Below are 22,465 nucleotides of genomic sequence, written 5' to 3' on the forward strand. Positions count from 1 at the left end.
CAGTCTTAAATCTTCACTAAAAGACAGTCCTAACGTTTAGATGAAGAAATAAGCCATTACTGTACCATAAATACATAACAACAAGCAGACTAAAGGCCTTGTCACCGGTTACTGTGGGAGTATTTTATGTTCCTGGCTACAACAATGCAGACACTTGACATCTATAAAGACATGTGAAGTACAAACAGGAGTGAAAAAAACTTACTTGATACAGTCCCCAAAAGAACATATAAAATATCTGCTAAATGCATATAGAAGTTTATCATCTGAGGAAAAAAAGCTTGCATACCCTTCTTTTTCATAGAATCACCGGGTTGGAAGAGACCCACCGGATCATCGAGTCCAACCATTCCTATCAAATACTAAACCATTCCCCACAGCGCCTCGTCCACCTGTGCCTTAAACACCTCCAGGGAAGGTGACTCAACCACCTCCATGGGCAGCCTGTTCCAGTGCCCAATGACCCTTTCTGTGAAAAATTTTTTCCTAATGTTCAGCCTAAACCTCCCCTGGCGGAGCTTGAGGTCATTCCCTCTTGTCCTGTCCCCTGTCACTTGGGAGAAGAGGCCAGCACCCTCCTCTCCACAACTTCATTTTAGGTAGTTGTAGAGAGCAATGAGGTCTCCCCTCATTTTCATGCTATTTAGATATCCTTTGAATTCAGAACTCCTGTTTCAATGATGCAGGGGATCTGGAAAATCTGGCCATAGATTATGCCTGGATGTGATGTGTGGTTCTAACTAAGAGAAAATTAGCTAACATCACGGATACAGGAAAGTGCTTACTGTACAGCAAGTTGCTTAGTGTTTACCTTCCATCTGTTAAACCTTAACTCAGGTATGTATTTACAAAGATAGTGTTCCTGTGGAGCACCCATATTTTCAATGGCTGGCATTCAAGGCTGTAGAGAGATCTACTTATCTCACACAGAAGCTGAAATAAGGAGATGGGACAAGGCTTTCTATATAAAAAAAAAGAAAAAAATGACGCTTACATTGAAGAGTACCTTGTTACCCTGTTCACTTCCTCTATTTTTTAACTAAGGTATTTTTTTGTAGGCATAGTAGAGAGTAGTTTAACTACAGTGACCTAAACCACTGAACACAATCTTCATCCCCAGAAATTATTAAAACATGTTTAAAAAAATTATTCAAAAATTAGACCACTATAAAGCACTACAAAATAAGTTACATCTGACATTTTTTGCAGAAACAACTTGTCTGAATCTGATCCATTGCCTCATAATTATTCAGGTAAATACTGCATTTCAGAGAGAGGAGTTGAAATTAATTTTATAATTCACATTTAAAGGAAATATGAAAAACTGGCAACTCTGGGATCTTCCGTTTTCTGCACATGGCCTTAAAAAAAAGAGGGAGGCAAGGGAGTTTGTGTTCTGCTAATAAACTACACAGAGGACAAGCATAGGAGGGAGCATTTGTGGAGCAACCTGTGTCTTGGGTATTATCCTGAACAACCAGCTAAAGGTTTTCATGTGCGCTCTTTTCCATTGTGAAATTTGCTGAAAAGTCTGATGCTGGTACAGATACTGGTTTTGCACACTAACCCAGACATAGGGCAGTATGCAGAAAGAATCACCCACCCTTCTTTTATTAGAACAAGTAACAATCATTTCACTTCTGAAAGTTATCCTGCTTTGTTGTCCACCCAATTCTGAATGAGACTGAAGGAGACAACAGCTAAAAAGAAATAATTTTGCTGAAAGCCTCTGGCTTCAATCACAGAGAGGGGAGTAAACTGGAACTCTTTTCTCCTCCTTCACCTTTTCTTGTTGCTTCTCTTTTTAAGGAGTTTTGCTTAAGAGCTGAGTTCCATTATCATGATTAAAAATGAAACTCAGTCTGCGAGGAACTCAGCATTGCACCTTCACTTTTTTGCCAGCCGAAACTTCCAGTCTTTCAGTTTTGGCTGTATTCCAAGTCAAGGTCAGTCGCTAGGTTATCAAGTCCCGTTAGGATTCACTTAGAAAGATTTCAGTAGGGAATACGGCCTGATGTGTTTAGTGCTGGTACAGTAATGAGCAGGAAAGATCCTGATAGCTTTTAAACTTGCATATACATAAACACCCTAAATTCTAAAATTGGTTATGAAAATCTAACATTTTTTCCACTGACCAATTTACACACAGGGATATGTGGAAGGATTTCAAATTGTTACTTGCAACACACCAAGAAGAAAAGCTAAAATGTTACCAAGATGACATGCACACGTGGGGACCCATGCTAGCCATTAACCTTCTTTCCTTCTAGAAACTGAACCTAAAAAGCAGCACTTGGCTGCTTCTGGAGGCAAGAAGAGCAAAACTTCACCAGCACTTGAATACAGAGCTTTCTTCCTTGTAAGAAGGAGAGAGGTTACACTGGCCAGAACAGAAGAAAGCTAATTTAGACAGATTTCTGGCCAGAAGCCAGGTACTTGGAAAACTCATGTTAGAAAATTTACTGCTTGTAGCTAGATTTGCATTTGTTTTCCTAATTCTACATACTCTTAGATAAAATCAGAAACATTCTTCCTGCAGCAAATACTACCTCCGAAAGTATGCTCTGTGAATGAACACGCCAGGTTTCCAAACTTGCATACCTTTCCTTATTAAACTAATACGAGAACGATTCTTATGGTTAATTTTTTTGCAGAATGACTGCCACTATTTTGAATTTCTTTGAGGTCAAAAATAGGATAATACGGACTAGATGGTCTATAGTCCCCAGAAACATTTCTGAAATAAATAGAAATAGAACTACTACCTGCAGATCTACCCTGGGTCACTGCCATCAACTATGGTACTGTCTACCTTCCCTCTGAAGTTAGTTGATTAAAAAAAAAAAAACCCTATAAACCAGAATTCAATGAAGTCCAGGTGTATTGATTCTTACATCAAGCTCTCTCAAGAACAATTCTTGCTGTCAGCTTGTTCTGTTTTACCTCTCCTTTTATTTTATATTCCAAACATTTTTTCCTGTATTTGGCTTCTCATGTATAAATTAGGGTCTGGAGACCTTGAAGCCCTTACCTACAGAACACAGCAATTTGATGTCAAGTTGATTTTTTAGTGTAGCAGGACACCTGCAAGTTTTTGAAAGCCAGGAAAGGGCTCTCAATTAACAGGTAGCCTAGTGTTGTGTAAATCAGAGATGCCACTAAAATTATCAATAAGCCCCTGACTAACCTGCTGCTTTTCCTGGGAGGAAGAGTCTTTCCCTCTTAATACAACAAAAATAACTGCTGCCTGGAACAAATGGAGAAGTTTTGTAGCAAATAACCTGATAAAAGGGTATAAGTTTTCTTCAGAGCACAATGACTGCAAGACCGCAGGGATAAAAGGAGCTCTCCTATTTCTTGACTTCTGCCCAGTGGCACACAACTGTAAAGAGGCCAGTGAAGTGTAAAAAGCTTTACTAGTTTTGATTAGGCTGGAGCTAATTTTTTTCACAGAAGCTTGTACAGCACTAAGTTTTGACTTTGTGGCCAAAAGAGCATTGAAAACCCCCCGTTTTAGCTGTTGCTGAGCACTGCTTCAACAGCACCAAGGCCTTTTCTGAGTAGGCTAGGGATGGGCGAGAAGCTGAGGGGTAACACAGCTGACTCCAACTAACCAAAGGGATACGCCACACCTATAACATCCTGCTTAGTGATAAAAGCTGGGAAAAGAAGGAGGAAGGGAGTGGGGGCATTTGGTGTTATAGCATTTGCGTTCTCAAGCAATTGTTATGTGTGATTGAGCCCTGCTTTCCTGGATAGGGTTAAACACCTACCTGCCGATGGAAAGTAGTGCATTAATCCCTTATTTTGCTTTGCTTGCACACACAGCTTTTGTCTTCAACTCAACCCACAAGTTTTCTCACGTCCTTCTGACTCATTCCCTGAAAAAGAACCTCCTGCAGGGGGCAGTCAGTGAGCAGCTGCGTGGTGCTTAACCTGCCCTCAACAAGAGCCCATAGTAATTCGAATATCAGGCAATAGTTTCATAATTGGTAAAAGTGCAAACCATATCAGAAAAAAATATTTCCAAAGAGACTGAAACTGAGCTAATGAGGGCTTTGTCAACTATTTCTAAAGGTATTTATACTCCCGGTGGGCAAAAGACAAACACTGGTGTTGAGTTTTTTGTACTGGCCATTGAACGTGGCATAGTACAAACTCATAGAAAGATACTATCCTCTGCAAAGGGCCAGACTTCAATATTTTCAGTAGTGACAGACAACATCATTCCACACATTGTTTTACAGACACTAGTCTGACCAATAAGCAGATACAATGCTAGTAAACTTGACTAAGACCTAAGGCACCAGGACAGGAGCAAAACACTTGATACCACAGCTTGTTCTGCAGAAACAGGTATTGCTAATACACAGCAACACAGTCACTCTTGATCTGCTTAAAGTGGTTTCATACATACTTATTTTTAAATATAAATGTCATTAATTACCACTGCCCTTTTGAGTATTAACATTAAGGTGAATCAGCTGATCACAGTTTCCTCTCAGCCTGACTGTACACTGCTATTTTAGAACACTTTCACTAATATTTCCAGTCTAGTCAGTCCTGCTGGGAAAGAAATCTTCAGTGCCTTGTGGCAAGGGGCTAGATGCATAGGGATATACATAGAATTATAGGGGAGCTTGATCTCAAATGCGGATGAAGCAGTATTTGCTTTAAAAGCCTTATTTCAAAAGTATTCTCTAACAATACTCTACAAACAACTTCATTTTTTTAATATCCTATTTTTTTCCTGATTTTTGGAGATATCTTCTTCAAAGAAGCATTTCTAAAAACTATTTGCTGACATAGCCCTCAAATCCATTTTATATTAATAATACTGAGAAGCCTGGTGTTTTCATTTCAAAGGCTTTCTTTAGCTGTTGTATGTTTTTTCCAGTTTGAACAAGTGATGAGACTTTTGCACTCTCCAGAATCAGCCCATTCACTGGGACTCCAACCTAGTGATTCTATGATTCCAGTCCCAAGCTGACAGTGCTTGGGACTGGAACAGGAAAGGCCACAAAACCTTCCTACAGCCAACACATTCAAGGACAGAACATAATCATCTGGACTTACATTCTAGTTTCTAGCATTTGCTAGAATTTCCCTCACTAACTTTAGCTGAAGACTTGCTAAAACATACCTCTTGGATAATTCATCTGCAGGGAACTTTGAAAATATACTCTCTCTGACATCTAACACTAGAATTACAACTAAATTTATTAAAATGTTTCAGTACATAGAACACTTCCCCTCAAAATGCAGTAAAATTTTACTTTTTTTTTTTCTCATGAGTGACTTGAGACAATCTGAGGAAAATCACATCAGCCATTCATGACTCATAAGAGGTAGTTTGTATTTTGTTCATTTACCACAGTTTGGCTCCATTTCACCCTTAAGTAAATCATTACTTGAACAAAATCACTACAAAACAATTAAACTTCTAACTAAAACTTCTACAGTGTAGGCTCAGTAGATAATTACCAAGGAAGAGTGGAGGTGAATTACATAGTGGGGGGCCACTTTATGCAAAGAAGTGAGCCACAAGAAAGGCTAAAAGAAGCAAAGAGTAGTTGCTGGTTTCTATCCTGAAAGAGGAATGGAAATAAAAGCAACCACAAAAAAAAAGATCATCTGTTGTAAAACTGAGACAGGACATTTGGGGTGGGAATGCAGTCTATAGCCCATCAGAGACTGAGAGACAGGAAATGCCCACTGATTTTCTGGGAAAACACAGACGCTTCATTTTAACGTGCTGCTTCAAAGCCCTCTATTGAAGCTTTCACCTTCATCACAGCATTCTTGTTAGTCTATTTTCATTTCTTTTCATTGGCCTCCTCAGCAGGGAGATTCTGCTTAGAATGAGATCACAGAACCATCAAATCGCTTGGTTGGAAAAGACCTTTAAGATCATCGAGTCCAACCATACCTGTCCACTACTAAACCCTATCCTTGAGCACTTTGTTTACCTATCTTTAAAAGACCTCCAAGGATGGTGACTCAACCACCTCCCTGGGCAGCCTGTGCCAGTGCCCAATAACCCTTTCAGTGAAGAAATTTTTCCAGATGTCTAATCTGAACCTCCTCTGATGCAACTTGAGGCAGACAGATGTGATACTGAGCATTTCTCAGAATGCTTTCACCTTACTTCTACTCACTAGAACAATAAAAGGTGTCTCATAATCCACATTACTGTTCACTTTTTATTTAATTACTACTTAAACCTGGAGCTAATGACGAATGCTTGGGGGTTTTTTTCCTGCTTGTTTTTCTCCCTAACCTTGCAATATATATCAATGAAGTCTTCCATTTTTCTAAGTTAATTCAGAGATCTGTTTGTCAAGAGGTCAAAAGACTGGTAAATGTAGCCTTATTATTCTTTATCATGATTCTTTTTTTTGTGAATGTGAAAAATTTGTGGAAAATTTTTGAGATGCCCAAATCCACAATTGGTGTGTCAATCCTTTGCCTTCAGACTTTATATAATAACTTGTACAAGTAAAAGATCTGGCCTTAGTTTTCCACTCCTAAGTCATACTGAAGATTATAAAAAAGAAACATCCTGGTGTGCTGGCAAAGATGGATGAAACTTCCATTTAAAAAAATCCTGCTTGTTGTGGGAAGCGAAAAAAATAGATTGAAAAGGGATAAGCTGTTGCTTTTACTGAGCTAACAAACAGCTTCAGAGGTAAGAAAGGAGGGAAATACCTAACATCAAGACTCCCAGGGAACTCTTAACACATTAAGTATGAATATTTCACTGGGTCATGTAATGAACAAGAACTAATGAAAGGAAAGCTGTTTCCATCTGGTAAGGTCCAGTGAATTTTAATTTAACTAAGTAAACAACATTTCTTAACTGTGACTTGCTTTACAGAAGAACTTTTGAACTGAAATTATTATTTCAGCCATCATCAATGAGTTGGCATACTTGGGCACAAAATGTTAATGAAGGAAGATAGAGTCAATCACACCAAATTTCAAGATATGAAAGTTATGACATTGACCATAATTTATAACACAATTATTTCCCTCAGTTTTAACTGTGAATCCCTCATTCATTCCCTTTGTACTAAAAATCCCCACTGAACTCAAATCAGATTTTCATGACTGTGCCTAGATTTGTTTGAGAAAGAGGTTCAGGCCCAAACTCTTAATTATTACAAAAACAGGAACTCTAAATATCATGAACACTCTGCCAACCAGTTCTGACAGTGCATTTACTATTGGTCAAAGAGAAAGAAATCTCAGGTGAAAGCAGGGGTGAGACACACAAATCCTCACAAATGCAGGTGGGATGGACGCGAAGGTCCTTCACCTAGAAAGCCAGGCACCAGTCCTGTGGTGCTGCACTAAGTCAGCAGTCACAGCTAAATCTGGGAAAGACCAGGAACAGTCACAACATGGCCTAAGCTATGACTGGCAGCTGTTTCGCACACTGAGTCTGAAGAAGCCAGACTCACCACTTTTTACTCTTCCTGTCAAGTGACTATATCAGCAAAAGCAGTGAGCAGATACTGAGGAAAGCATCATTATAAATCACACCAGAATGATAACCCACAACACAGTCCGGGGCAGAAGCCTTGCAGGTATGACTGACTCCAGGCAACGAGTTCACAGTGTGAGGCAACAGCCCAAATTTACTAAAAACTCCATAGGGTTTTCAGGCTTACAAATGAGTCAAAAGTCAGGTGTTTATGAAAATCCCAAGAAGCATCTACTGTTTTCGATGATTTTACACCTCTAAATAACATGCAATTGGCATCCATAGAACCTGTGACAATTTTGAAAATGCTACTTAGGTGCTTTTTGAAGTTTGACCTGCTCTAAGGCATTTGTGATTACAAACAGATCAGACACAAGCTATATAGCTCTTTCCTTGAAATTCACTTAGGGTTCCATTTCCCTCAGATTTTCCACATGTACATATCTGTTACGGTTTAGTAGTGAGATCCAAGCACTCTTAGACTGATTTCCAAATCCAACCTCCAACAAAGCAAACCAAGTGTTTGTTTTGCTTAAAGCCAGTGTAGGGAAAGATTTGAGCTTGATGTCAGCCCTCATACAAAATGTGGAAGTTTAGTTCAGGCCCACCTCTGCCAGCAATTCAAAACCACAAGCTGAGATGTATGTGCTGCAAGGAAACCTGACTCTAGTATGTGCAGGAGGACTTCTCCTGTATGTGCAGTCACTCAGAAATGTACCACTACAGTACTGGTTGGGGAAATGAGAAACATTTAGAAATGCCCAACAATACAACATTTAAATCCATCAATGTATAAAATTGAACAGTTAATCACCAAACAAATGTGGAGGGGAAAATAAAAAAGAGGATAAATTGCATAACCATTGCAACCAAAGAAATACATTATGTAGAAACTATGTCCTGTGTGAGATTTTATTATGTAACCATTATGGAAAAAAAAGATCTCCAAGTCCTAGCACTGCAGAAAGCCAAACACGGCTGCAGCTGTACACCGGGACCAACTGTGGGCACTCAATCCTGGCATTTTAAGTTTCACTATCTTTGCTTCATGGAAACTCCCAGGGGGATTTCTTACAGGACTATTTGCAATTTGTGTTTTACCCCAGTAAAAACTGAAGGCTCAAATTATTGTTTTCAGCTTCTCTGAATGCTTCAATTTAGACAAAATCTCTGAATAATTCATTGCGCTTAAATGGTCAGCAAAAATAACTGTAACTTTCCTAACAGAGTTACAAAACAATGGCCACAATACCACAGCCATTTAACAATTTTATGAAAGCAGAATTTTCCTTTAAATAATCTCTGGGCAAAGTCTTCAAAACAATTAACTGGTACATTGTATTCAAAAATATGAAGCAAGCGCTAAAAATGCTTTATTCAGAGTTTTTAAAGGCTTGCTTGAAGCATTTGTATTTAATTATCACTGGTAATTTGAAGCCCAACTTTCAAAAGTATCCAAGCTAAACACCTGTTCTCAGTGACACTGAGCTGCTGATTATCAACTACAAATACCTTTAGAATAACATAAAAATGTAATTTTTTTAGTACTTCTCCATACATTTGTCCCAATATCTCTTAGTATTAAGGATTTACAATAGAACATGTCTGAGATCATATACAAACAGATTAGAAGAATTTAAATAAATAACCACATTTTAAAGACCCCTGCAGCTAAAGAAGTTTAAAAAACCATTCAAATAAGCAAATAACATTTTTTTACATTTACAAATGAAACATCATATGAGTATTTATTTATTTTTTTAAAATTCAAAAATACATTGTAACAGAACAGAATGTATACGTTCTTCAATGAAAGACAAAACTATGTTTATCATTTGGACCAGAATACAAATACATGCTAACAGTTTAAAAATCATTTTGGGTCATTCAGGAAACATGAAACAAGCTAGCTGTTTGCAAATGCAGTAGCTTTCTGTTTATTAAATATGCCTGAGAAAGTTAACCTGTAAATAAATCTGCTTTTAAACTCTTAAACACAATGAGCTTTCTAGGCTGAAATGGTGAAGAGACCGGTGATATGCACCTGACAGGCCACTGAGCCATTTCCCACAGAGATTCTGTTCACTGCTCCACCTCAGCTCAGCCACCCAGCAGTGGCAGTTTCACATCAATACCAGGCTTATTCAAGCGAGGTGTTAAAAAGCATGCTAAGACGATGTAAAACCATCAGTTACATACATAGTGGATAGATTTTAATAATCAAGAATATCTACCAAAATTCTTGGTTTGTATCAAGGCCAAGTAAAAAGTAGTAGTCTAGTTTATGGATGAAATGGATTAAAATTTTTGGCTCAGGGTAAGACCCTTTAAAAACAATTTCTACAAAAGCATCTAGAGTAAAAGCATGGAAAAAAAAAAGCAGGACAAACACAACCAATCATTTTACAGTAACCACATACTGTAGGCAAGTAGGAAGGAAAACAGTAACATAAATTGTATATCAGTTCTATGAAAATAAAGTGTTACTTGTGGACACAAGCAATCTGACAAGATGTGAAAGCGAGCAGTGAAAACTTCACAGATTGAATATCTTTTCATCAGAATTCATCTGTTTCTACTACAGACAGGTAACAAATGGAACTCAGAAAAACTGAATTCCTATTAGCAGCTTAACTCTACTGTGGTGAGGCTTAGACTTCTACCATTTCATGCACCAAGAAACATTCAAACTAATGACTCAAGAATGACATTTTAAAAATTAAAACTAAAAGAAAGCAGAATGTACATTTTAGACAGAAATAGCTTTAGGTCAATTCTACAACTGGTGATACCTGATGTTTGCAAATGTAATTTTAACTATGCTGCTTATGCCAACAGAACATCTGACACTACTTCTTGAATTCTAGCAGCCTTTTTTAAATCACTTCCAACAACTCTATACTTTGTAAACTGCATGGGCTTTAATGAAAAAATATCATGATCAGCTCACAAAAATTCTAACAGAAACCTCCCATGTCCAGAATTTGGTTACATGATCAAATAACATATGCTAGAACATATGAAATCATCTTTTCAAACTAAACAAATTCACAGCTCTGAAAAGAACACAACAAAACCCCAAAAACCTACAACAGGAAAAAGAATATTTCTATGTAGCTAGTCCTGTCCTTCAGTGGTGTAACGCAGCAAAATGAGCAACTATCCATATATGCATGTAATGGTGATTAGGAAGAGGCTTCCTTTTCCTAATTTCCACACTGCAGCAATGACTGGATGTACTACAGAGCCTGTGACTGTCCTATGAAATGTAGAGTATTTGTGATTGCTGGATACAGGCCATCAGTGCTGAAGGACTAATTCACTGACCCAGCATGGTACCTCTCACATTCTCTAGTATTGGCTGGAATGTCAAAAACATTCTGCATTGCTCTGACACCAGATCTGGTCCTAGGCTGCACCTTCTGATCAAAATGCTGTTCTACAGGTTACAATGAAGAGGTGCAGGGTGGGGAGCATAGTAATGGCTTTAATGACCAGAAGACAAACGCAAAGTTAAGGTGGTGCGCCAGTACCTTTTGGATCAGAGTTGGAGAGAGAAATCAACGCCAAAGCCATATGTAAAGCATCTAATGCCAAGAGGTGAAGACTCTCTAAGAAGTGCAAGTAAAAAGCACAATTTAAGCCTGTAATTACTTAAGGAGAATAAACAAAGCAAAGATCACTTGCAGGAAGGTGAATGGAAGGAAGGAACAAAAAAAAAGAGAAGGAGACGTGTATTGGTGCAGGGTTATTTCTTCTGGACCCAGACACTGCCTTGGACACCAGCTAATTTTACAAGATAAGTTACATGCATGCCCACATTCAAGAAGGCAAGAGTGAAACCTTGATGGCAATGCTATGATTCTGGCTGAAGAGCTTCATTTTCCCCCTCCCATACCTGAAAGCCTTGAATCCTTGCCAAATATTCCAGCTGTTTTGAAGGCTGCACTGCAGAACAAGGGGAAGCAGGAGATATTCCTTTTAGACCTATGGCTTCAGCAGTCGGGGATGTTCCATTCATGAGAAGTTCCCTGGCAATCGTAGCTGTGCTATTTGATGTAGGAGATATGCTGAAGAAAGAGCTAGAAGTCTGGCTCATTTCTTTAGATGACAAATAGCTTACAGTGGTACCAGGAGCTGATTTGTTGCGGCTTGCTTCCATCTCTTGATAAACATCAGGAGAGAGATGGAGTATTCCCTTTGGTGCTGAAAATGAAAACAAAGAACACTCCCATTAATCCAGAATAGGTTTGATGTTTACACAATTTTTATTAACTTATTTTGCAGTGGAAAATAAATTAAGCACCTAGAAGCAGTATCTTTTTTCCATGGTAATTGTAAATGAAATTGCATAATTTAGAAACAAAGCAGATCCAAAATGGCCCTCTTCTTCCTTTTCCCTCAGTCTTTTTAAGAGGGTACAAACCTAGACTTTAAAACTGTGGCTAGCACAGAAAACACAACATGAACAATCTAAAAACCACAAGGAACAGCTGCTACTTCAAAACAGTAGCATGATCATTACTTGACTACAATGTTCTGCCTCCTACCTGATACAATAATTTAGGCTGTTATTTCACAAATAATTTAAACTAGCCTATGTCAGCACTGTCACCACCAGAAGTACTTCTTTTCTCTCCCACCTACAGCTGTTGTTTGTACTCTCCAGCTGCTCTATTGCTTGTGCCAGCACTAGCACCTGTAGGACCACACAATGATGCTCATGAGAACGAGCTGTTGGAAGCAAAAGAAGGGCAGAAAAGCTTCTTGTGATAGCAGGACTGCGTCAAGTGCTGGCTTCAAGTGTTTGCTGAATTACAAGGCATCCTGTGCTTAAATAACCTTAAATTGCCCTGCAGCCACATCGTTACTCGCTCTTACACGACTGCTCTTCAGTGAAGAGTAATCTATTTATTTATTTAGCTGCACGTATGTCATCCTACAGTTTGTAAACAGCTACTGACTGACGAAAGCATCTATGTGTCATCAATATCAATAGGAGTTAAGGTAAGCTTTAAAAAGATAATTTATGTGAATTATATTTGAATATTCCCAGTGACAAGATAGTTAAGGTGGAATTTGTCTACATTTCAGCATTTTTAGCATAGTTTTAGAAAACATCTCAACCCTAAACCTGCTTGAAAATAGGAGACATACTTGATTTGTTTTGCTGATATTCCTGTACATGGAAATGTGCAGAATTAGGCTGAAGTATAATGAAGCAGTTATTGGAAACATGAGCACGCAGTTTGCTGATACAACATGAAAACCTCTTTCTTATTATTAATTGAAAAATGAGCTCAAATTGTGTAATTTTATATTAAGAACATACTTCAATCTTCTAGCATATATCTGAAAATAGCATGGGTAAACCTGAGCCATATGGCATTTCATTCTAGGGATGATAAACCTGTTTGGTAACTAATTCAGTAATCCCAAGAGAAATCAAGGGTTCAATGCTTAATTTATCTGCAGTACATACTAAATTCATCTCAGAATGTAGCATAAATTCAAAGAGGAGAAGAAAATTAATTTCAAGTCTCCTAGAAAGGACTCCTCTAATCCTAGTAGTGCAAGGAGTATTTTTAAATAAAATGTCTACCTCAAGAAGACTCAAAGAATATTACCAGTAATTAATATCCACATTTTTAACTACATAGTGAAAATTGAACTTCCTCACCGCTGACTCAGCAAACTGCCTACAGGTGAATCTTTTAATCGATTTACTCACATATTTGGCTCTTAAATTAATATTGCTTTTCGAGAGTTAGAGCATGAGCTTACACCATTCACAAAGACCTATCTGTTACTCACCTAACTGCTCTCCCCGCTACCTTTGTGGAAGCCAGTATATCCTGTACTGAACTCCAGAGCTAAGCACAAAGTCAAGACAATGCTGCTGGGAAATATAGAAGACAGGGTCCCTAAAATTTCTTTTTCTCTATGTAGGGCAATTTAGAATATAACCTTAGAGATAACATCTGTGTAAATATGCAGAATAATTTTATAGTGCACAATCACTACATGATATGAGAGATTCGATGCCATATTCCTGAGGATATAGCCTCCAAGGCTGATCATTGCTCATATTTTTAAATAGTCTTATACAAGAGATAACATGAATGAAAATGAAAATAGATAATACAGATATTGATAGCTGACATTAGTTTACAAAACCAAACAGGAACAATAATATTGAGTGGCAGGTGTTCACCACCTCCTCAGACCTGCCCAAAGTAAATCTAATTTCCTACAAATATTTGAGAAATAGAAATGAAAATTCTACAAAAGGTAAAACAATGCACTTATTTGGAAATATGCTGATATTAGAAATCAATTTTAGAAAAACATAGTACAACATTAACTTAAAAAAGTCCAGTGCTACAGATGTCTTTTCCATTGATGTAATATTACTTAAAACAAACATTTTACATGCTTTCTCAGCCATTTGACTGTTTTTACATGATCCACCCAAATATCTAACTGCTGTCTTGAACAATGGTTTGGAACACTTCCAGATTACTGAGCTTTCTAAATGTTAAAATAACTAATATGCAGCATATGATGAATAAAAAGACATTGAGCAGAGCATAACAAATGCTCCTAAAGTACTGACTTTACTCTAATGGTGATGTTAAATTAATAATAGTAATTTTACATTTATGCAACACCTTTCTGCTAAAGACTTCAAAATGCTTTATAAGCAATAAGTAATTTAAATGATACATTGGCTCTGAGAGGCAGATATTATATTACTATCATTGATTATCTCTGGAAACAAAGTAATGTAATGTTCCAGGCATTATATTAACATAGTTGCAAGATATTAACTTCTTATATTCTGGGCCTATGATTCACAAAGTTTCTTCCAAACTTGTTTTAAAACAAGTCAATAAAAACTTGGTCTCTTGAAAACCACTATCAACCATATATTAATTGTGATTCTTTATCTATTTTTAATATATTATTGAGTATATTTTTTAGTGTCATTCCTTTTCTGCTTACTTCATCTCTGTTGAATTACAGAAGAGTGCATATATGACACTTCAAAACAGTAGTGAAGATGTTAACACAAGGCAGAGTATGACATCAACAGAGAAGTAAGTATAAGAACAAAAGAACTCTTCAGAAACTATCTTAGTCTTCAAACAAGGACTTTAATCACTAACATTTGAAAAACATGTCTTACTCATCCTTGGCCGTAATTATTACCAGTCTCTCACACTCTTCTGAAGTCTGAATACACCAACGACCTCTCTTACCTAAGAATAGAGTTCTTGATCTTCCGTTGCCTAATTTTGCTATCACACATTAGACAACTGCAGAACAGGTTAGACTCCAAGGCAAATGTACAATTAAGACTCAAAATGGCACAAATATCCTTCGCAAGCCTTCCCCTTACAAGTGTAATCTCAGTGCTATTCCTCCTCCTTTTGTAACAGCAGCAGTAGTGGCAGTACCCAAAACCCTGTTGGAGCGGTGTTATTTTTAATGATAACCTACAGGATCATTTTCACTAGGAAGACAGGTCCACTGTCTGGACCTTCACTCATTCTGCAGTTCACAGAAAACAGTACTAACCATTGGAGGGACTTTCTGCATGGGGAACGAAAACCACTGACAATATCACCAAATGAGCCAAAATGTAGTAACACTGCAAAAATTGGATTTGCTGACAGACAGTGATAAGATACCCCACACAGGTGGGCTACTAAGTTAAGAAAAGTTCAGAGTGATGACACTGTTGCCTGCACACCCATAACGTCACTTAATGTCTACAGTGGTACCACTGGTGTCCCATTTTCAATTTTCTATTTCTGTCAGGAAGATTAGAAAACATGAAAAGCTGAAATTTCAACTTTATAATTCAAATTTATCATCCAAATTTATTGATTTATCATCTAAAACATAAATTTATCATCCAAAAGGTGACCTACAGAATCAGGTTTGTATTGTCAATCTGTATATACACCTATCATCTATACGGATTCTTCCTCTGCCTTCACACAATGACTTCTCCTGGTCTGAGGTCACCCATGGATTTTTCATGTTTCAAGAACACTCAGTATACTTGGTCTAAATCACAACCTTATTTTTTTTCAGAGAATTACAAATTTCTCACTAGGTTCTCACCTGTCCTACATGAAAACTATACTGTTGGTGCATCAGAAACAGCGTCAGGTGGTGTACGACTTCCCCGACACCCCTGAAGCTCATGCACTACAGCCAGTGATACGGGATACTGGAATGAAGGGATACTTTCAGGTCTGGTGTAATTACGTAAAGTAAACCGGGATATAACTCTGTACATGACATGCTTTCAAATTAAGTTTAACACCCTGATATTTCAAATAACCCATTAGTTTCTGAAGAAAAAAATGTTCATAAAGAAGTAATCAGCATTTTCAGAAATTAATACCCAAAAAGATAATAATCAAAAAGCTTTCTTTCCAATTATGTTACTTGTAGTCACATTGAATAAAGCCTTCTTATATTGTGCTGTTTAAAATACACGGCAAAATCTTGTGGTAGAGCAAGGCATTAAATAGGGAACGCTAGTCCTTGATCTAATCCTGACTTTGTTATTATGTCAGTTAAAATGGATAAAACCTTAAAAGGCATGAAGGACTTTCACATATAATAACTCCCCCACAGACCTGGCAGATTCTCAGCATGCCTTAAGACATGGCCCATTACAAATCCACCAAGAGCAAAAAAGAGAATTTACAAAACCAAGCAACTATTTCAATAACAAGACTGAAAAATGTAAATATTATCATTAAAAGCAGTTATCATTTTATACTCCACTCATTGTGAACATCTATTTATATACTAGAAGATTTTCAAATTTTGTTTTATTACCACAGTAGGAACTCAGAAAATGTCAAACAATTGAATAAGCAAATAGTACAACTATTATGTTCTCAGTAAATAGTCTACACACAATCCTGGCTTGAAATACGAAGACACAATCATTACCTACTTAACAGAGCTATCTGTGGTATTTCTAAGTCACTAGCTACTGCAATATCCAGACATGAAAAAAGTTTTGTCATTACTCAAAGTCCTTCAATCAAAAGATCTCATCTACATGACCTCAAACTGATGTTATATAAAGTCATTCATTAAAACACCAGTTTATCTGACCTTAAAATAACAATGACTATGATATAAATACTATTGAGTTGTTCTCAAAGTCAAGTCTTGATACCTTTAATTTCACTGGAGGATTTTCTGTACAGTCAAAAAGGAAACTGCAGTATCACAGGAGACTTAAATTGTACAAATTTCTCTAACATTCAACATTTAACTTATATGAGGGAAGTCCTTTGAAATCTCTCACAGCTTTATTCCTGCTTGGGAACATAAGATTTCGGTAAAAAATAAGACTTAGTGTTTGCAGTGAGGAATTTCTACAGGATAGTCTATGAAATACTCTAATAAGACAGACAAAACACCTACGCCATTATTTTTACATGATAATTTCTGCATCACAATATATTAGTGTAGCAGATAACCTAAGATTAAGATGAAGCAGGTTCTGAAAAGAACCAATCTAAATGCAGAAGAAAGGACAATGTCCTTATCAGTCAAGCAAATTTGGAGCGGCAGCAAATCAAGCTAGCGAGCTGGCAAATCAAGGTGCTTGTAAAAGGTGCAATAAAACGATTTTTGAGGGAATAAAGCAATTAAGAGAGTGCCTATGTGCCACCAGAGGTGACCTGTGCAGGCAAGACTATTCATTAACAGATTAAGAGAGGAATGAGAATTGTGATGATGAAAACAAAGGCATGACCCACACTTAGAAGAGATGAAAGAATGAGCAAGTCTACCAGACAAGGATAGAGAGGTTGCTGAAGCTAAGAAGGTCAAGGGGGACATTAATAAGCATAGCATAGGTATGACTGAAGATGAATTGAGAGGAGGAGAAAGTGGTGGCGGAGTGGAAGTCACAGGGATAAGATGTTTGATGTAAAGGAAAGAGGGTGGAGGAGAGAATGGAGACTTAAGCTTTGGTTCTGACAGTAATAAGGCCTCAGTTCAAGTGATTCAATTCTTCAAGGACATTATTATTCTACACTAAAGGTGAGGTACATGGTGTGTTCCAGGTTGAGGGAAAGGAATAGGAAAAGGACAAAAGACTTCAGGAAAGTGAAAGTATTTAGAGAAACAGTAATGAGGTTAATTTTGTGATAGTAGTCCATTTGCTTGGCTGAAGACAGAAATCCAGATGCAGACAATTTGAAGAATTACATTATTAAATCTGAATTTGAGAGTTAACGTCAGAAAAGAGCTCTGCATGGCTACATCACATGCAGTTTTTTCCAAAGGCATAGATTAGCAGCCTTCAGCAAATATAATTCATATAGAAATTTCAAGGGACCAGGAAAAACAAAAGCAGAACTTCTCTGAAATTACATCTACCCACAGAGCTGCCTACCTACTGTCATGGTGGCTCTTCCCTTTTTATACATTTTCTACATCAAGAACTTAGCTTCTACATGAAGACTTAACTGTCTCCTAGAAAGCTGACTTGGGTTTCTTCTCAGCCTGAGTGCATCGAAACCACAAGCCTCACAGAGCAAGTGTATGTTTCTTACATATGCATAACCCCTACTACTCAAGAATCAGGCAGCAGTATGCTTGCAACACTTCTATTTTAACCTGTACCTAAAATATGCAGAATACAGTATCTGTAAACCAGCCAGGGAACACTGGAATACACATCTGCATCTTCACTCACAAGTGCTTTAATCAACAGACAGACTACACAGTCATGATCCCTATAGATCCTCATTCTCTGTGGATTTCTTGCATTTTGATATTATCTGATTTTTTATTTTCTGTCTGCAAACCATAATGATATCAGACAGACAACTCTAAAAGACAGCTGCCATTATCCAGATTACTCTGCACCCCATGAGTGCACTCACCTGGTGAAGAAGGACACTGAATCTAAATCTCTCAACTTCCACAGAATCACAGAATCACAGAATAACCAGGTTGGAAGAGACCCACCGGATCATCGAGTCCAACCGTTCCCATCAAACACTAAACCATATCCCTCAGCACCTCGTCCACCCGTGCCTTAAACACCTCCAGGGAAGGTGACTCAACCACCTCCCTGGGCAGCCTGTTCCAGTGCCCAGTGACCCTTTCTGTAAAGAATTTTTTCCTAACGTCTAGCCTAAACCTCCCCTGGCGGAGCTTGAGGCCATTCCCTCTTGTCCTGTCCCCTGTCACTTGGGAGAAGAGGCCAGCACCCTCCTCTCTACAACCTCCTTTCAGGTAGTTGTAGAGAGCAATGAGGTCTCCCCTCAGCCTCCTCTTCTCCAGGCTAAACAACCCCAGCTCTCTCAGCCGCTCCTCATAAGGCCTGTTCTCCAGCCCCCTCACCAGCTTTGTTGCTCTTCTCTGGACTCGCTCTTTCTGTAAGCATGTAAAAAAACACTGGGTATTTTAGAAACACACATTATACTCTAAACTCAGCAAAGACTCACATCTCAGAATGGAAAACTTGCAGTACTTTAAGCACCTAACCGAGCATCTCAGAAGGGGAAATGTGGGGAAAGGAGGACGAACCACAATTGTAGTCTCAAAGACCTGAGTTGTGCCTAAACCCCACTTAAACAAAAACACTAATTTGGATCTTGCCACTAGTTCTCAAAACAGCAAGGAAAATAACCACACTCCCTTCCCTGTTTTGTTAATATTATTCCAATATTACAAGTTTGAGAAGTTTTATCAACTAATTCAAAAAATACATTGTTTTTATTTCATTGCTAGATGAAACTGAAAAATAGCACACGAATTATTAATAATGCCAAACACAGAGCAGATTTCCTAGCTTAAATAACTCAGGCAAGAAAGAAAATTGGACAAATCTCTGCTTCTAAACTTAATTTTCCTGCATCTTCACTTAGAAAGAAAATTATCTCTATTTATCCCAGCCCCATGCTAGAAGATGGTATGAAATCTTTTTTTTTCTTCTTTTTAATTAGCACATCAACTCAGCAGCTAAAAGGGCAAGGTGCTATTTAAACATAAACAACTGCTGTAAGAGACTTTAGCCAAGGTCATAAGACATTCAGAGTGTAGATAATGGCCTCAGCTGATGGCACTGCTCACAGAAACATACAGTGATGGTATGATGTTCACCTGACAGTATGTTTGGTAAAAAAATCCCACAAAACAAAACAGGAGAACCACAAACCAAACAGATGGAAAACTACAGTTCTGTAGACTGTGCTTTATCAAATAACTGCTGTTGTCAACCCCTCTTATTGTGCTTTCTATTCAGAATGACAAATAATTCAACAAATGTTTACTGCTGCATCAAACTGCCAGAAAGGATGTATTATAATTGAGGAAGCTTAGTAAGTTTGGAAGCAATTCAAAAGTGAAGTCCAATGAAACAGCAGTACTCGCAGTACTATAACAAATATAGTACTAGCAGTACTATAACAAATTCCAAGCAAAAACATATGAAATACAAAACAAAAACTATATTCCCAGACTGTAGACTTCAGGTACCATTCATGGAAATACAAGTGCACTATAATCACCTATTGGAAGTCTTCACCAAAAGTCCCAGTTGAAAAATAAACATGTAGAGGAGCATAAAATACCAGTGAGGGCCAGAACTACAAAGCTCACATAAATTTTGCTTCCTTCAAAATGAAGATTTATTTGTATAAAAAAATTCATAAAACCATGAGTTTTTTATCCCAAAAAATGGTGAAGAAATATCTATATAAGAATTTGATTGTAACCATACAGTTAGGACTTACAGTAACACAATATATTTTTGTATAATTTATGTCTTACATTCTTCATCTCTTATTACTTAGATTTTTTAAAATACTAAAATAGATACTATTTATGGAAAAATGCTCAAATTTCCTCATCAAAGATACAAGAAACTTTTGAATATCTATTTGCTTTTCCTCATTGCTTTTATTTTACTGAGAACAATTGCATGAGATCAAGTATCTTTGTTCCTTAGATCATCTGCTCCTGCTGCTCATTTACCATCTGAAATCATAATCATCTGTTGGTGACAATCTAATCATCTTCACAGTAACTAATTGTGATGTCACAAACAAATGATTATGATTTCAGGTGGTGAACAAACAGCAGGAGCAGATGTGCTCTGAAGAACAAAGACTGTAAAGTCATGCACGAATCCCTAGTAATGAAATGTTAGGCAAGAAAAACAAAGAGTCTGTCCTTTATGGAGAGGTAGGACTGCTCTGAGTGCAATTTTTTTTTTATTGGTAGTTTTTCAATTACTTTTGACTCTCAAAATTGCTGGAAATAGGTAAAGGAAAACCATATAATAGAATATTAAGGGTGCGGAAAGTATGAAAACAGGGTAATTTCTTCTTTTTTAGAATTAAAATATGTAAAAATGCTGGGTTTTTTTTTCTTTTATATATTTTGTTCTTCATAGCTCTTCTAACAGCTTCTCCTAGAACAAATACCGTAAGATGTTAATGATCACTCCATCTAGGAATACAGACATAAAATATATTCCCAAGAAAATGCATTTTGCATTAGGATTGTGTATTTATTTCACGTTTTGTTTTTGTTGGTAACAGCTTAACTTAAATCCAGAGACATAAACGAGCATTCTGTTGACAGTAAACATTTCCTGTATGGGCTGCAAATGCCTGTGGTCTGCCCACAGTGCCTCAATATTTCTTCCAGAAGCATCAGGGAAAAAACTCATTCAATGTTCTTGCTAATTCATGTGTGAAAAATGTCTAAGATATCCCAAGCTATGAAACAAACAGCTTGTTTCATCATTTAGATAGTGAAATGAAGAGCAAAGGTAAAAAAGTAAACCTGTAGGAAGACACTTTCCAGGGAGTAGAGGAACAGAAGGGATAGCTGCAAAAGTAACATGATAGAGCAAACTTGAGAGGTTAATAGGAAATACTAAACACGCATGGAGTGAGTATGTAGGAGGCTACGGACTGTAGGGTATTTATCAGCAAAAACAAACTACATAATAATGGCACAACAAAATCTGTTCTTGCTGTACTAAAACATGTAACTATTATGATTTTGGGTTTTGTGGTATTAAAGTATACAACTTCATTTTACTATTCCAGTTTTATTTCACAGTTTCAGATGGAAACATGGTGCATTATGCACACAGAGTATCTGCCTGCAAAAGGAAACGGATGGAAAATACACTGTCCTAACAGGACACAGTTGTTTTGCTGGAATAAAATTACTGGAGATCTGAATAAGAGCTGCCAAATGGCAGATGTAGCAATCACAGAGCCTCAGATTTTCAAGACCACTGAAAGTTATTTTTTAGGGTAACAAAAATACAAACTGTACATTTCTCTTACAAACAAGGGTATAGAAGGGAGGAAACTGCTCCATTTGCTCTCTTTAAAACTTTCTACAATAACAACGCTGCAAGAGCAGATTCACCTAACAACAACTGTCGTTCTTAAATATGAACTAGCACATTCATACCTGAAAGAACATGACATTTTTGATCTCAAATAGTGGAACTTGTCTGGAACTGCTTTAAAAAACACTGCACTTCACAGGTGTATGAGAGATCATGCATGCAAGTGATTTTTCTTTATTCAAAAGCAGAAGACACTACACATTTCCTCAATTCTCATTGACTACAAAGTTCTAAAGTTATCTTGGACTCTGGGGCTCATGAGAAGATTAACAGGTGCACCCAGGGAAAACTCTTAATAATAGTTCTTCAGGATTTTTTATGCATTCCCTGCGTGGGAAACTAACACATGATATTCTACCAGAAGCAGAGCAGGCAAGGAGCTCATCAGTAAATGTGTACTGGCAGATCATCCCCCTCTGAATACTAGCACAGCATTTTAACAATCAATCCTGTCTATGGAAAACTAGTGAGAAATATTAAGTGATACTATGTAGGTCTTCTCCAAATACAGCAATTCCCTGACCTCAGTCATCCTGAAAAACAGGCCT

General features: G+C 37.4%; 1 protein-coding gene across 4 annotated transcripts in view; it reads right to left on the reverse strand.

The window, feature by feature from the left end:
* Positions 1 to 22,465, reverse strand: part of STAU2 (staufen double-stranded RNA binding protein 2) — a 164,245-nt gene that overhangs the window by 70,729 nt on the left and 71,051 nt on the right. For all 4 annotated transcript variants that reach the window (XM_069854261.1, XM_069854259.1, XM_069854260.1 and 1 more), the window contains exon 12: positions 11,385 to 11,692. In XM_069854261.1, the coding sequence (XP_069710362.1) occupies positions 11,385 to 11,692 (308 nt within the window). The remainder of the gene's footprint in view (positions 1 to 11,384; positions 11,693 to 22,465) is intronic.

The sequence above is a fragment of the Phaenicophaeus curvirostris genome, chromosome 3, assembly GCF_032191515.1.
Source record: "Phaenicophaeus curvirostris isolate KB17595 chromosome 3, BPBGC_Pcur_1.0, whole genome shotgun sequence".
Lineage (NCBI taxonomy): Eukaryota > Metazoa > Chordata > Aves > Cuculiformes > Cuculidae > Phaenicophaeus > Phaenicophaeus curvirostris.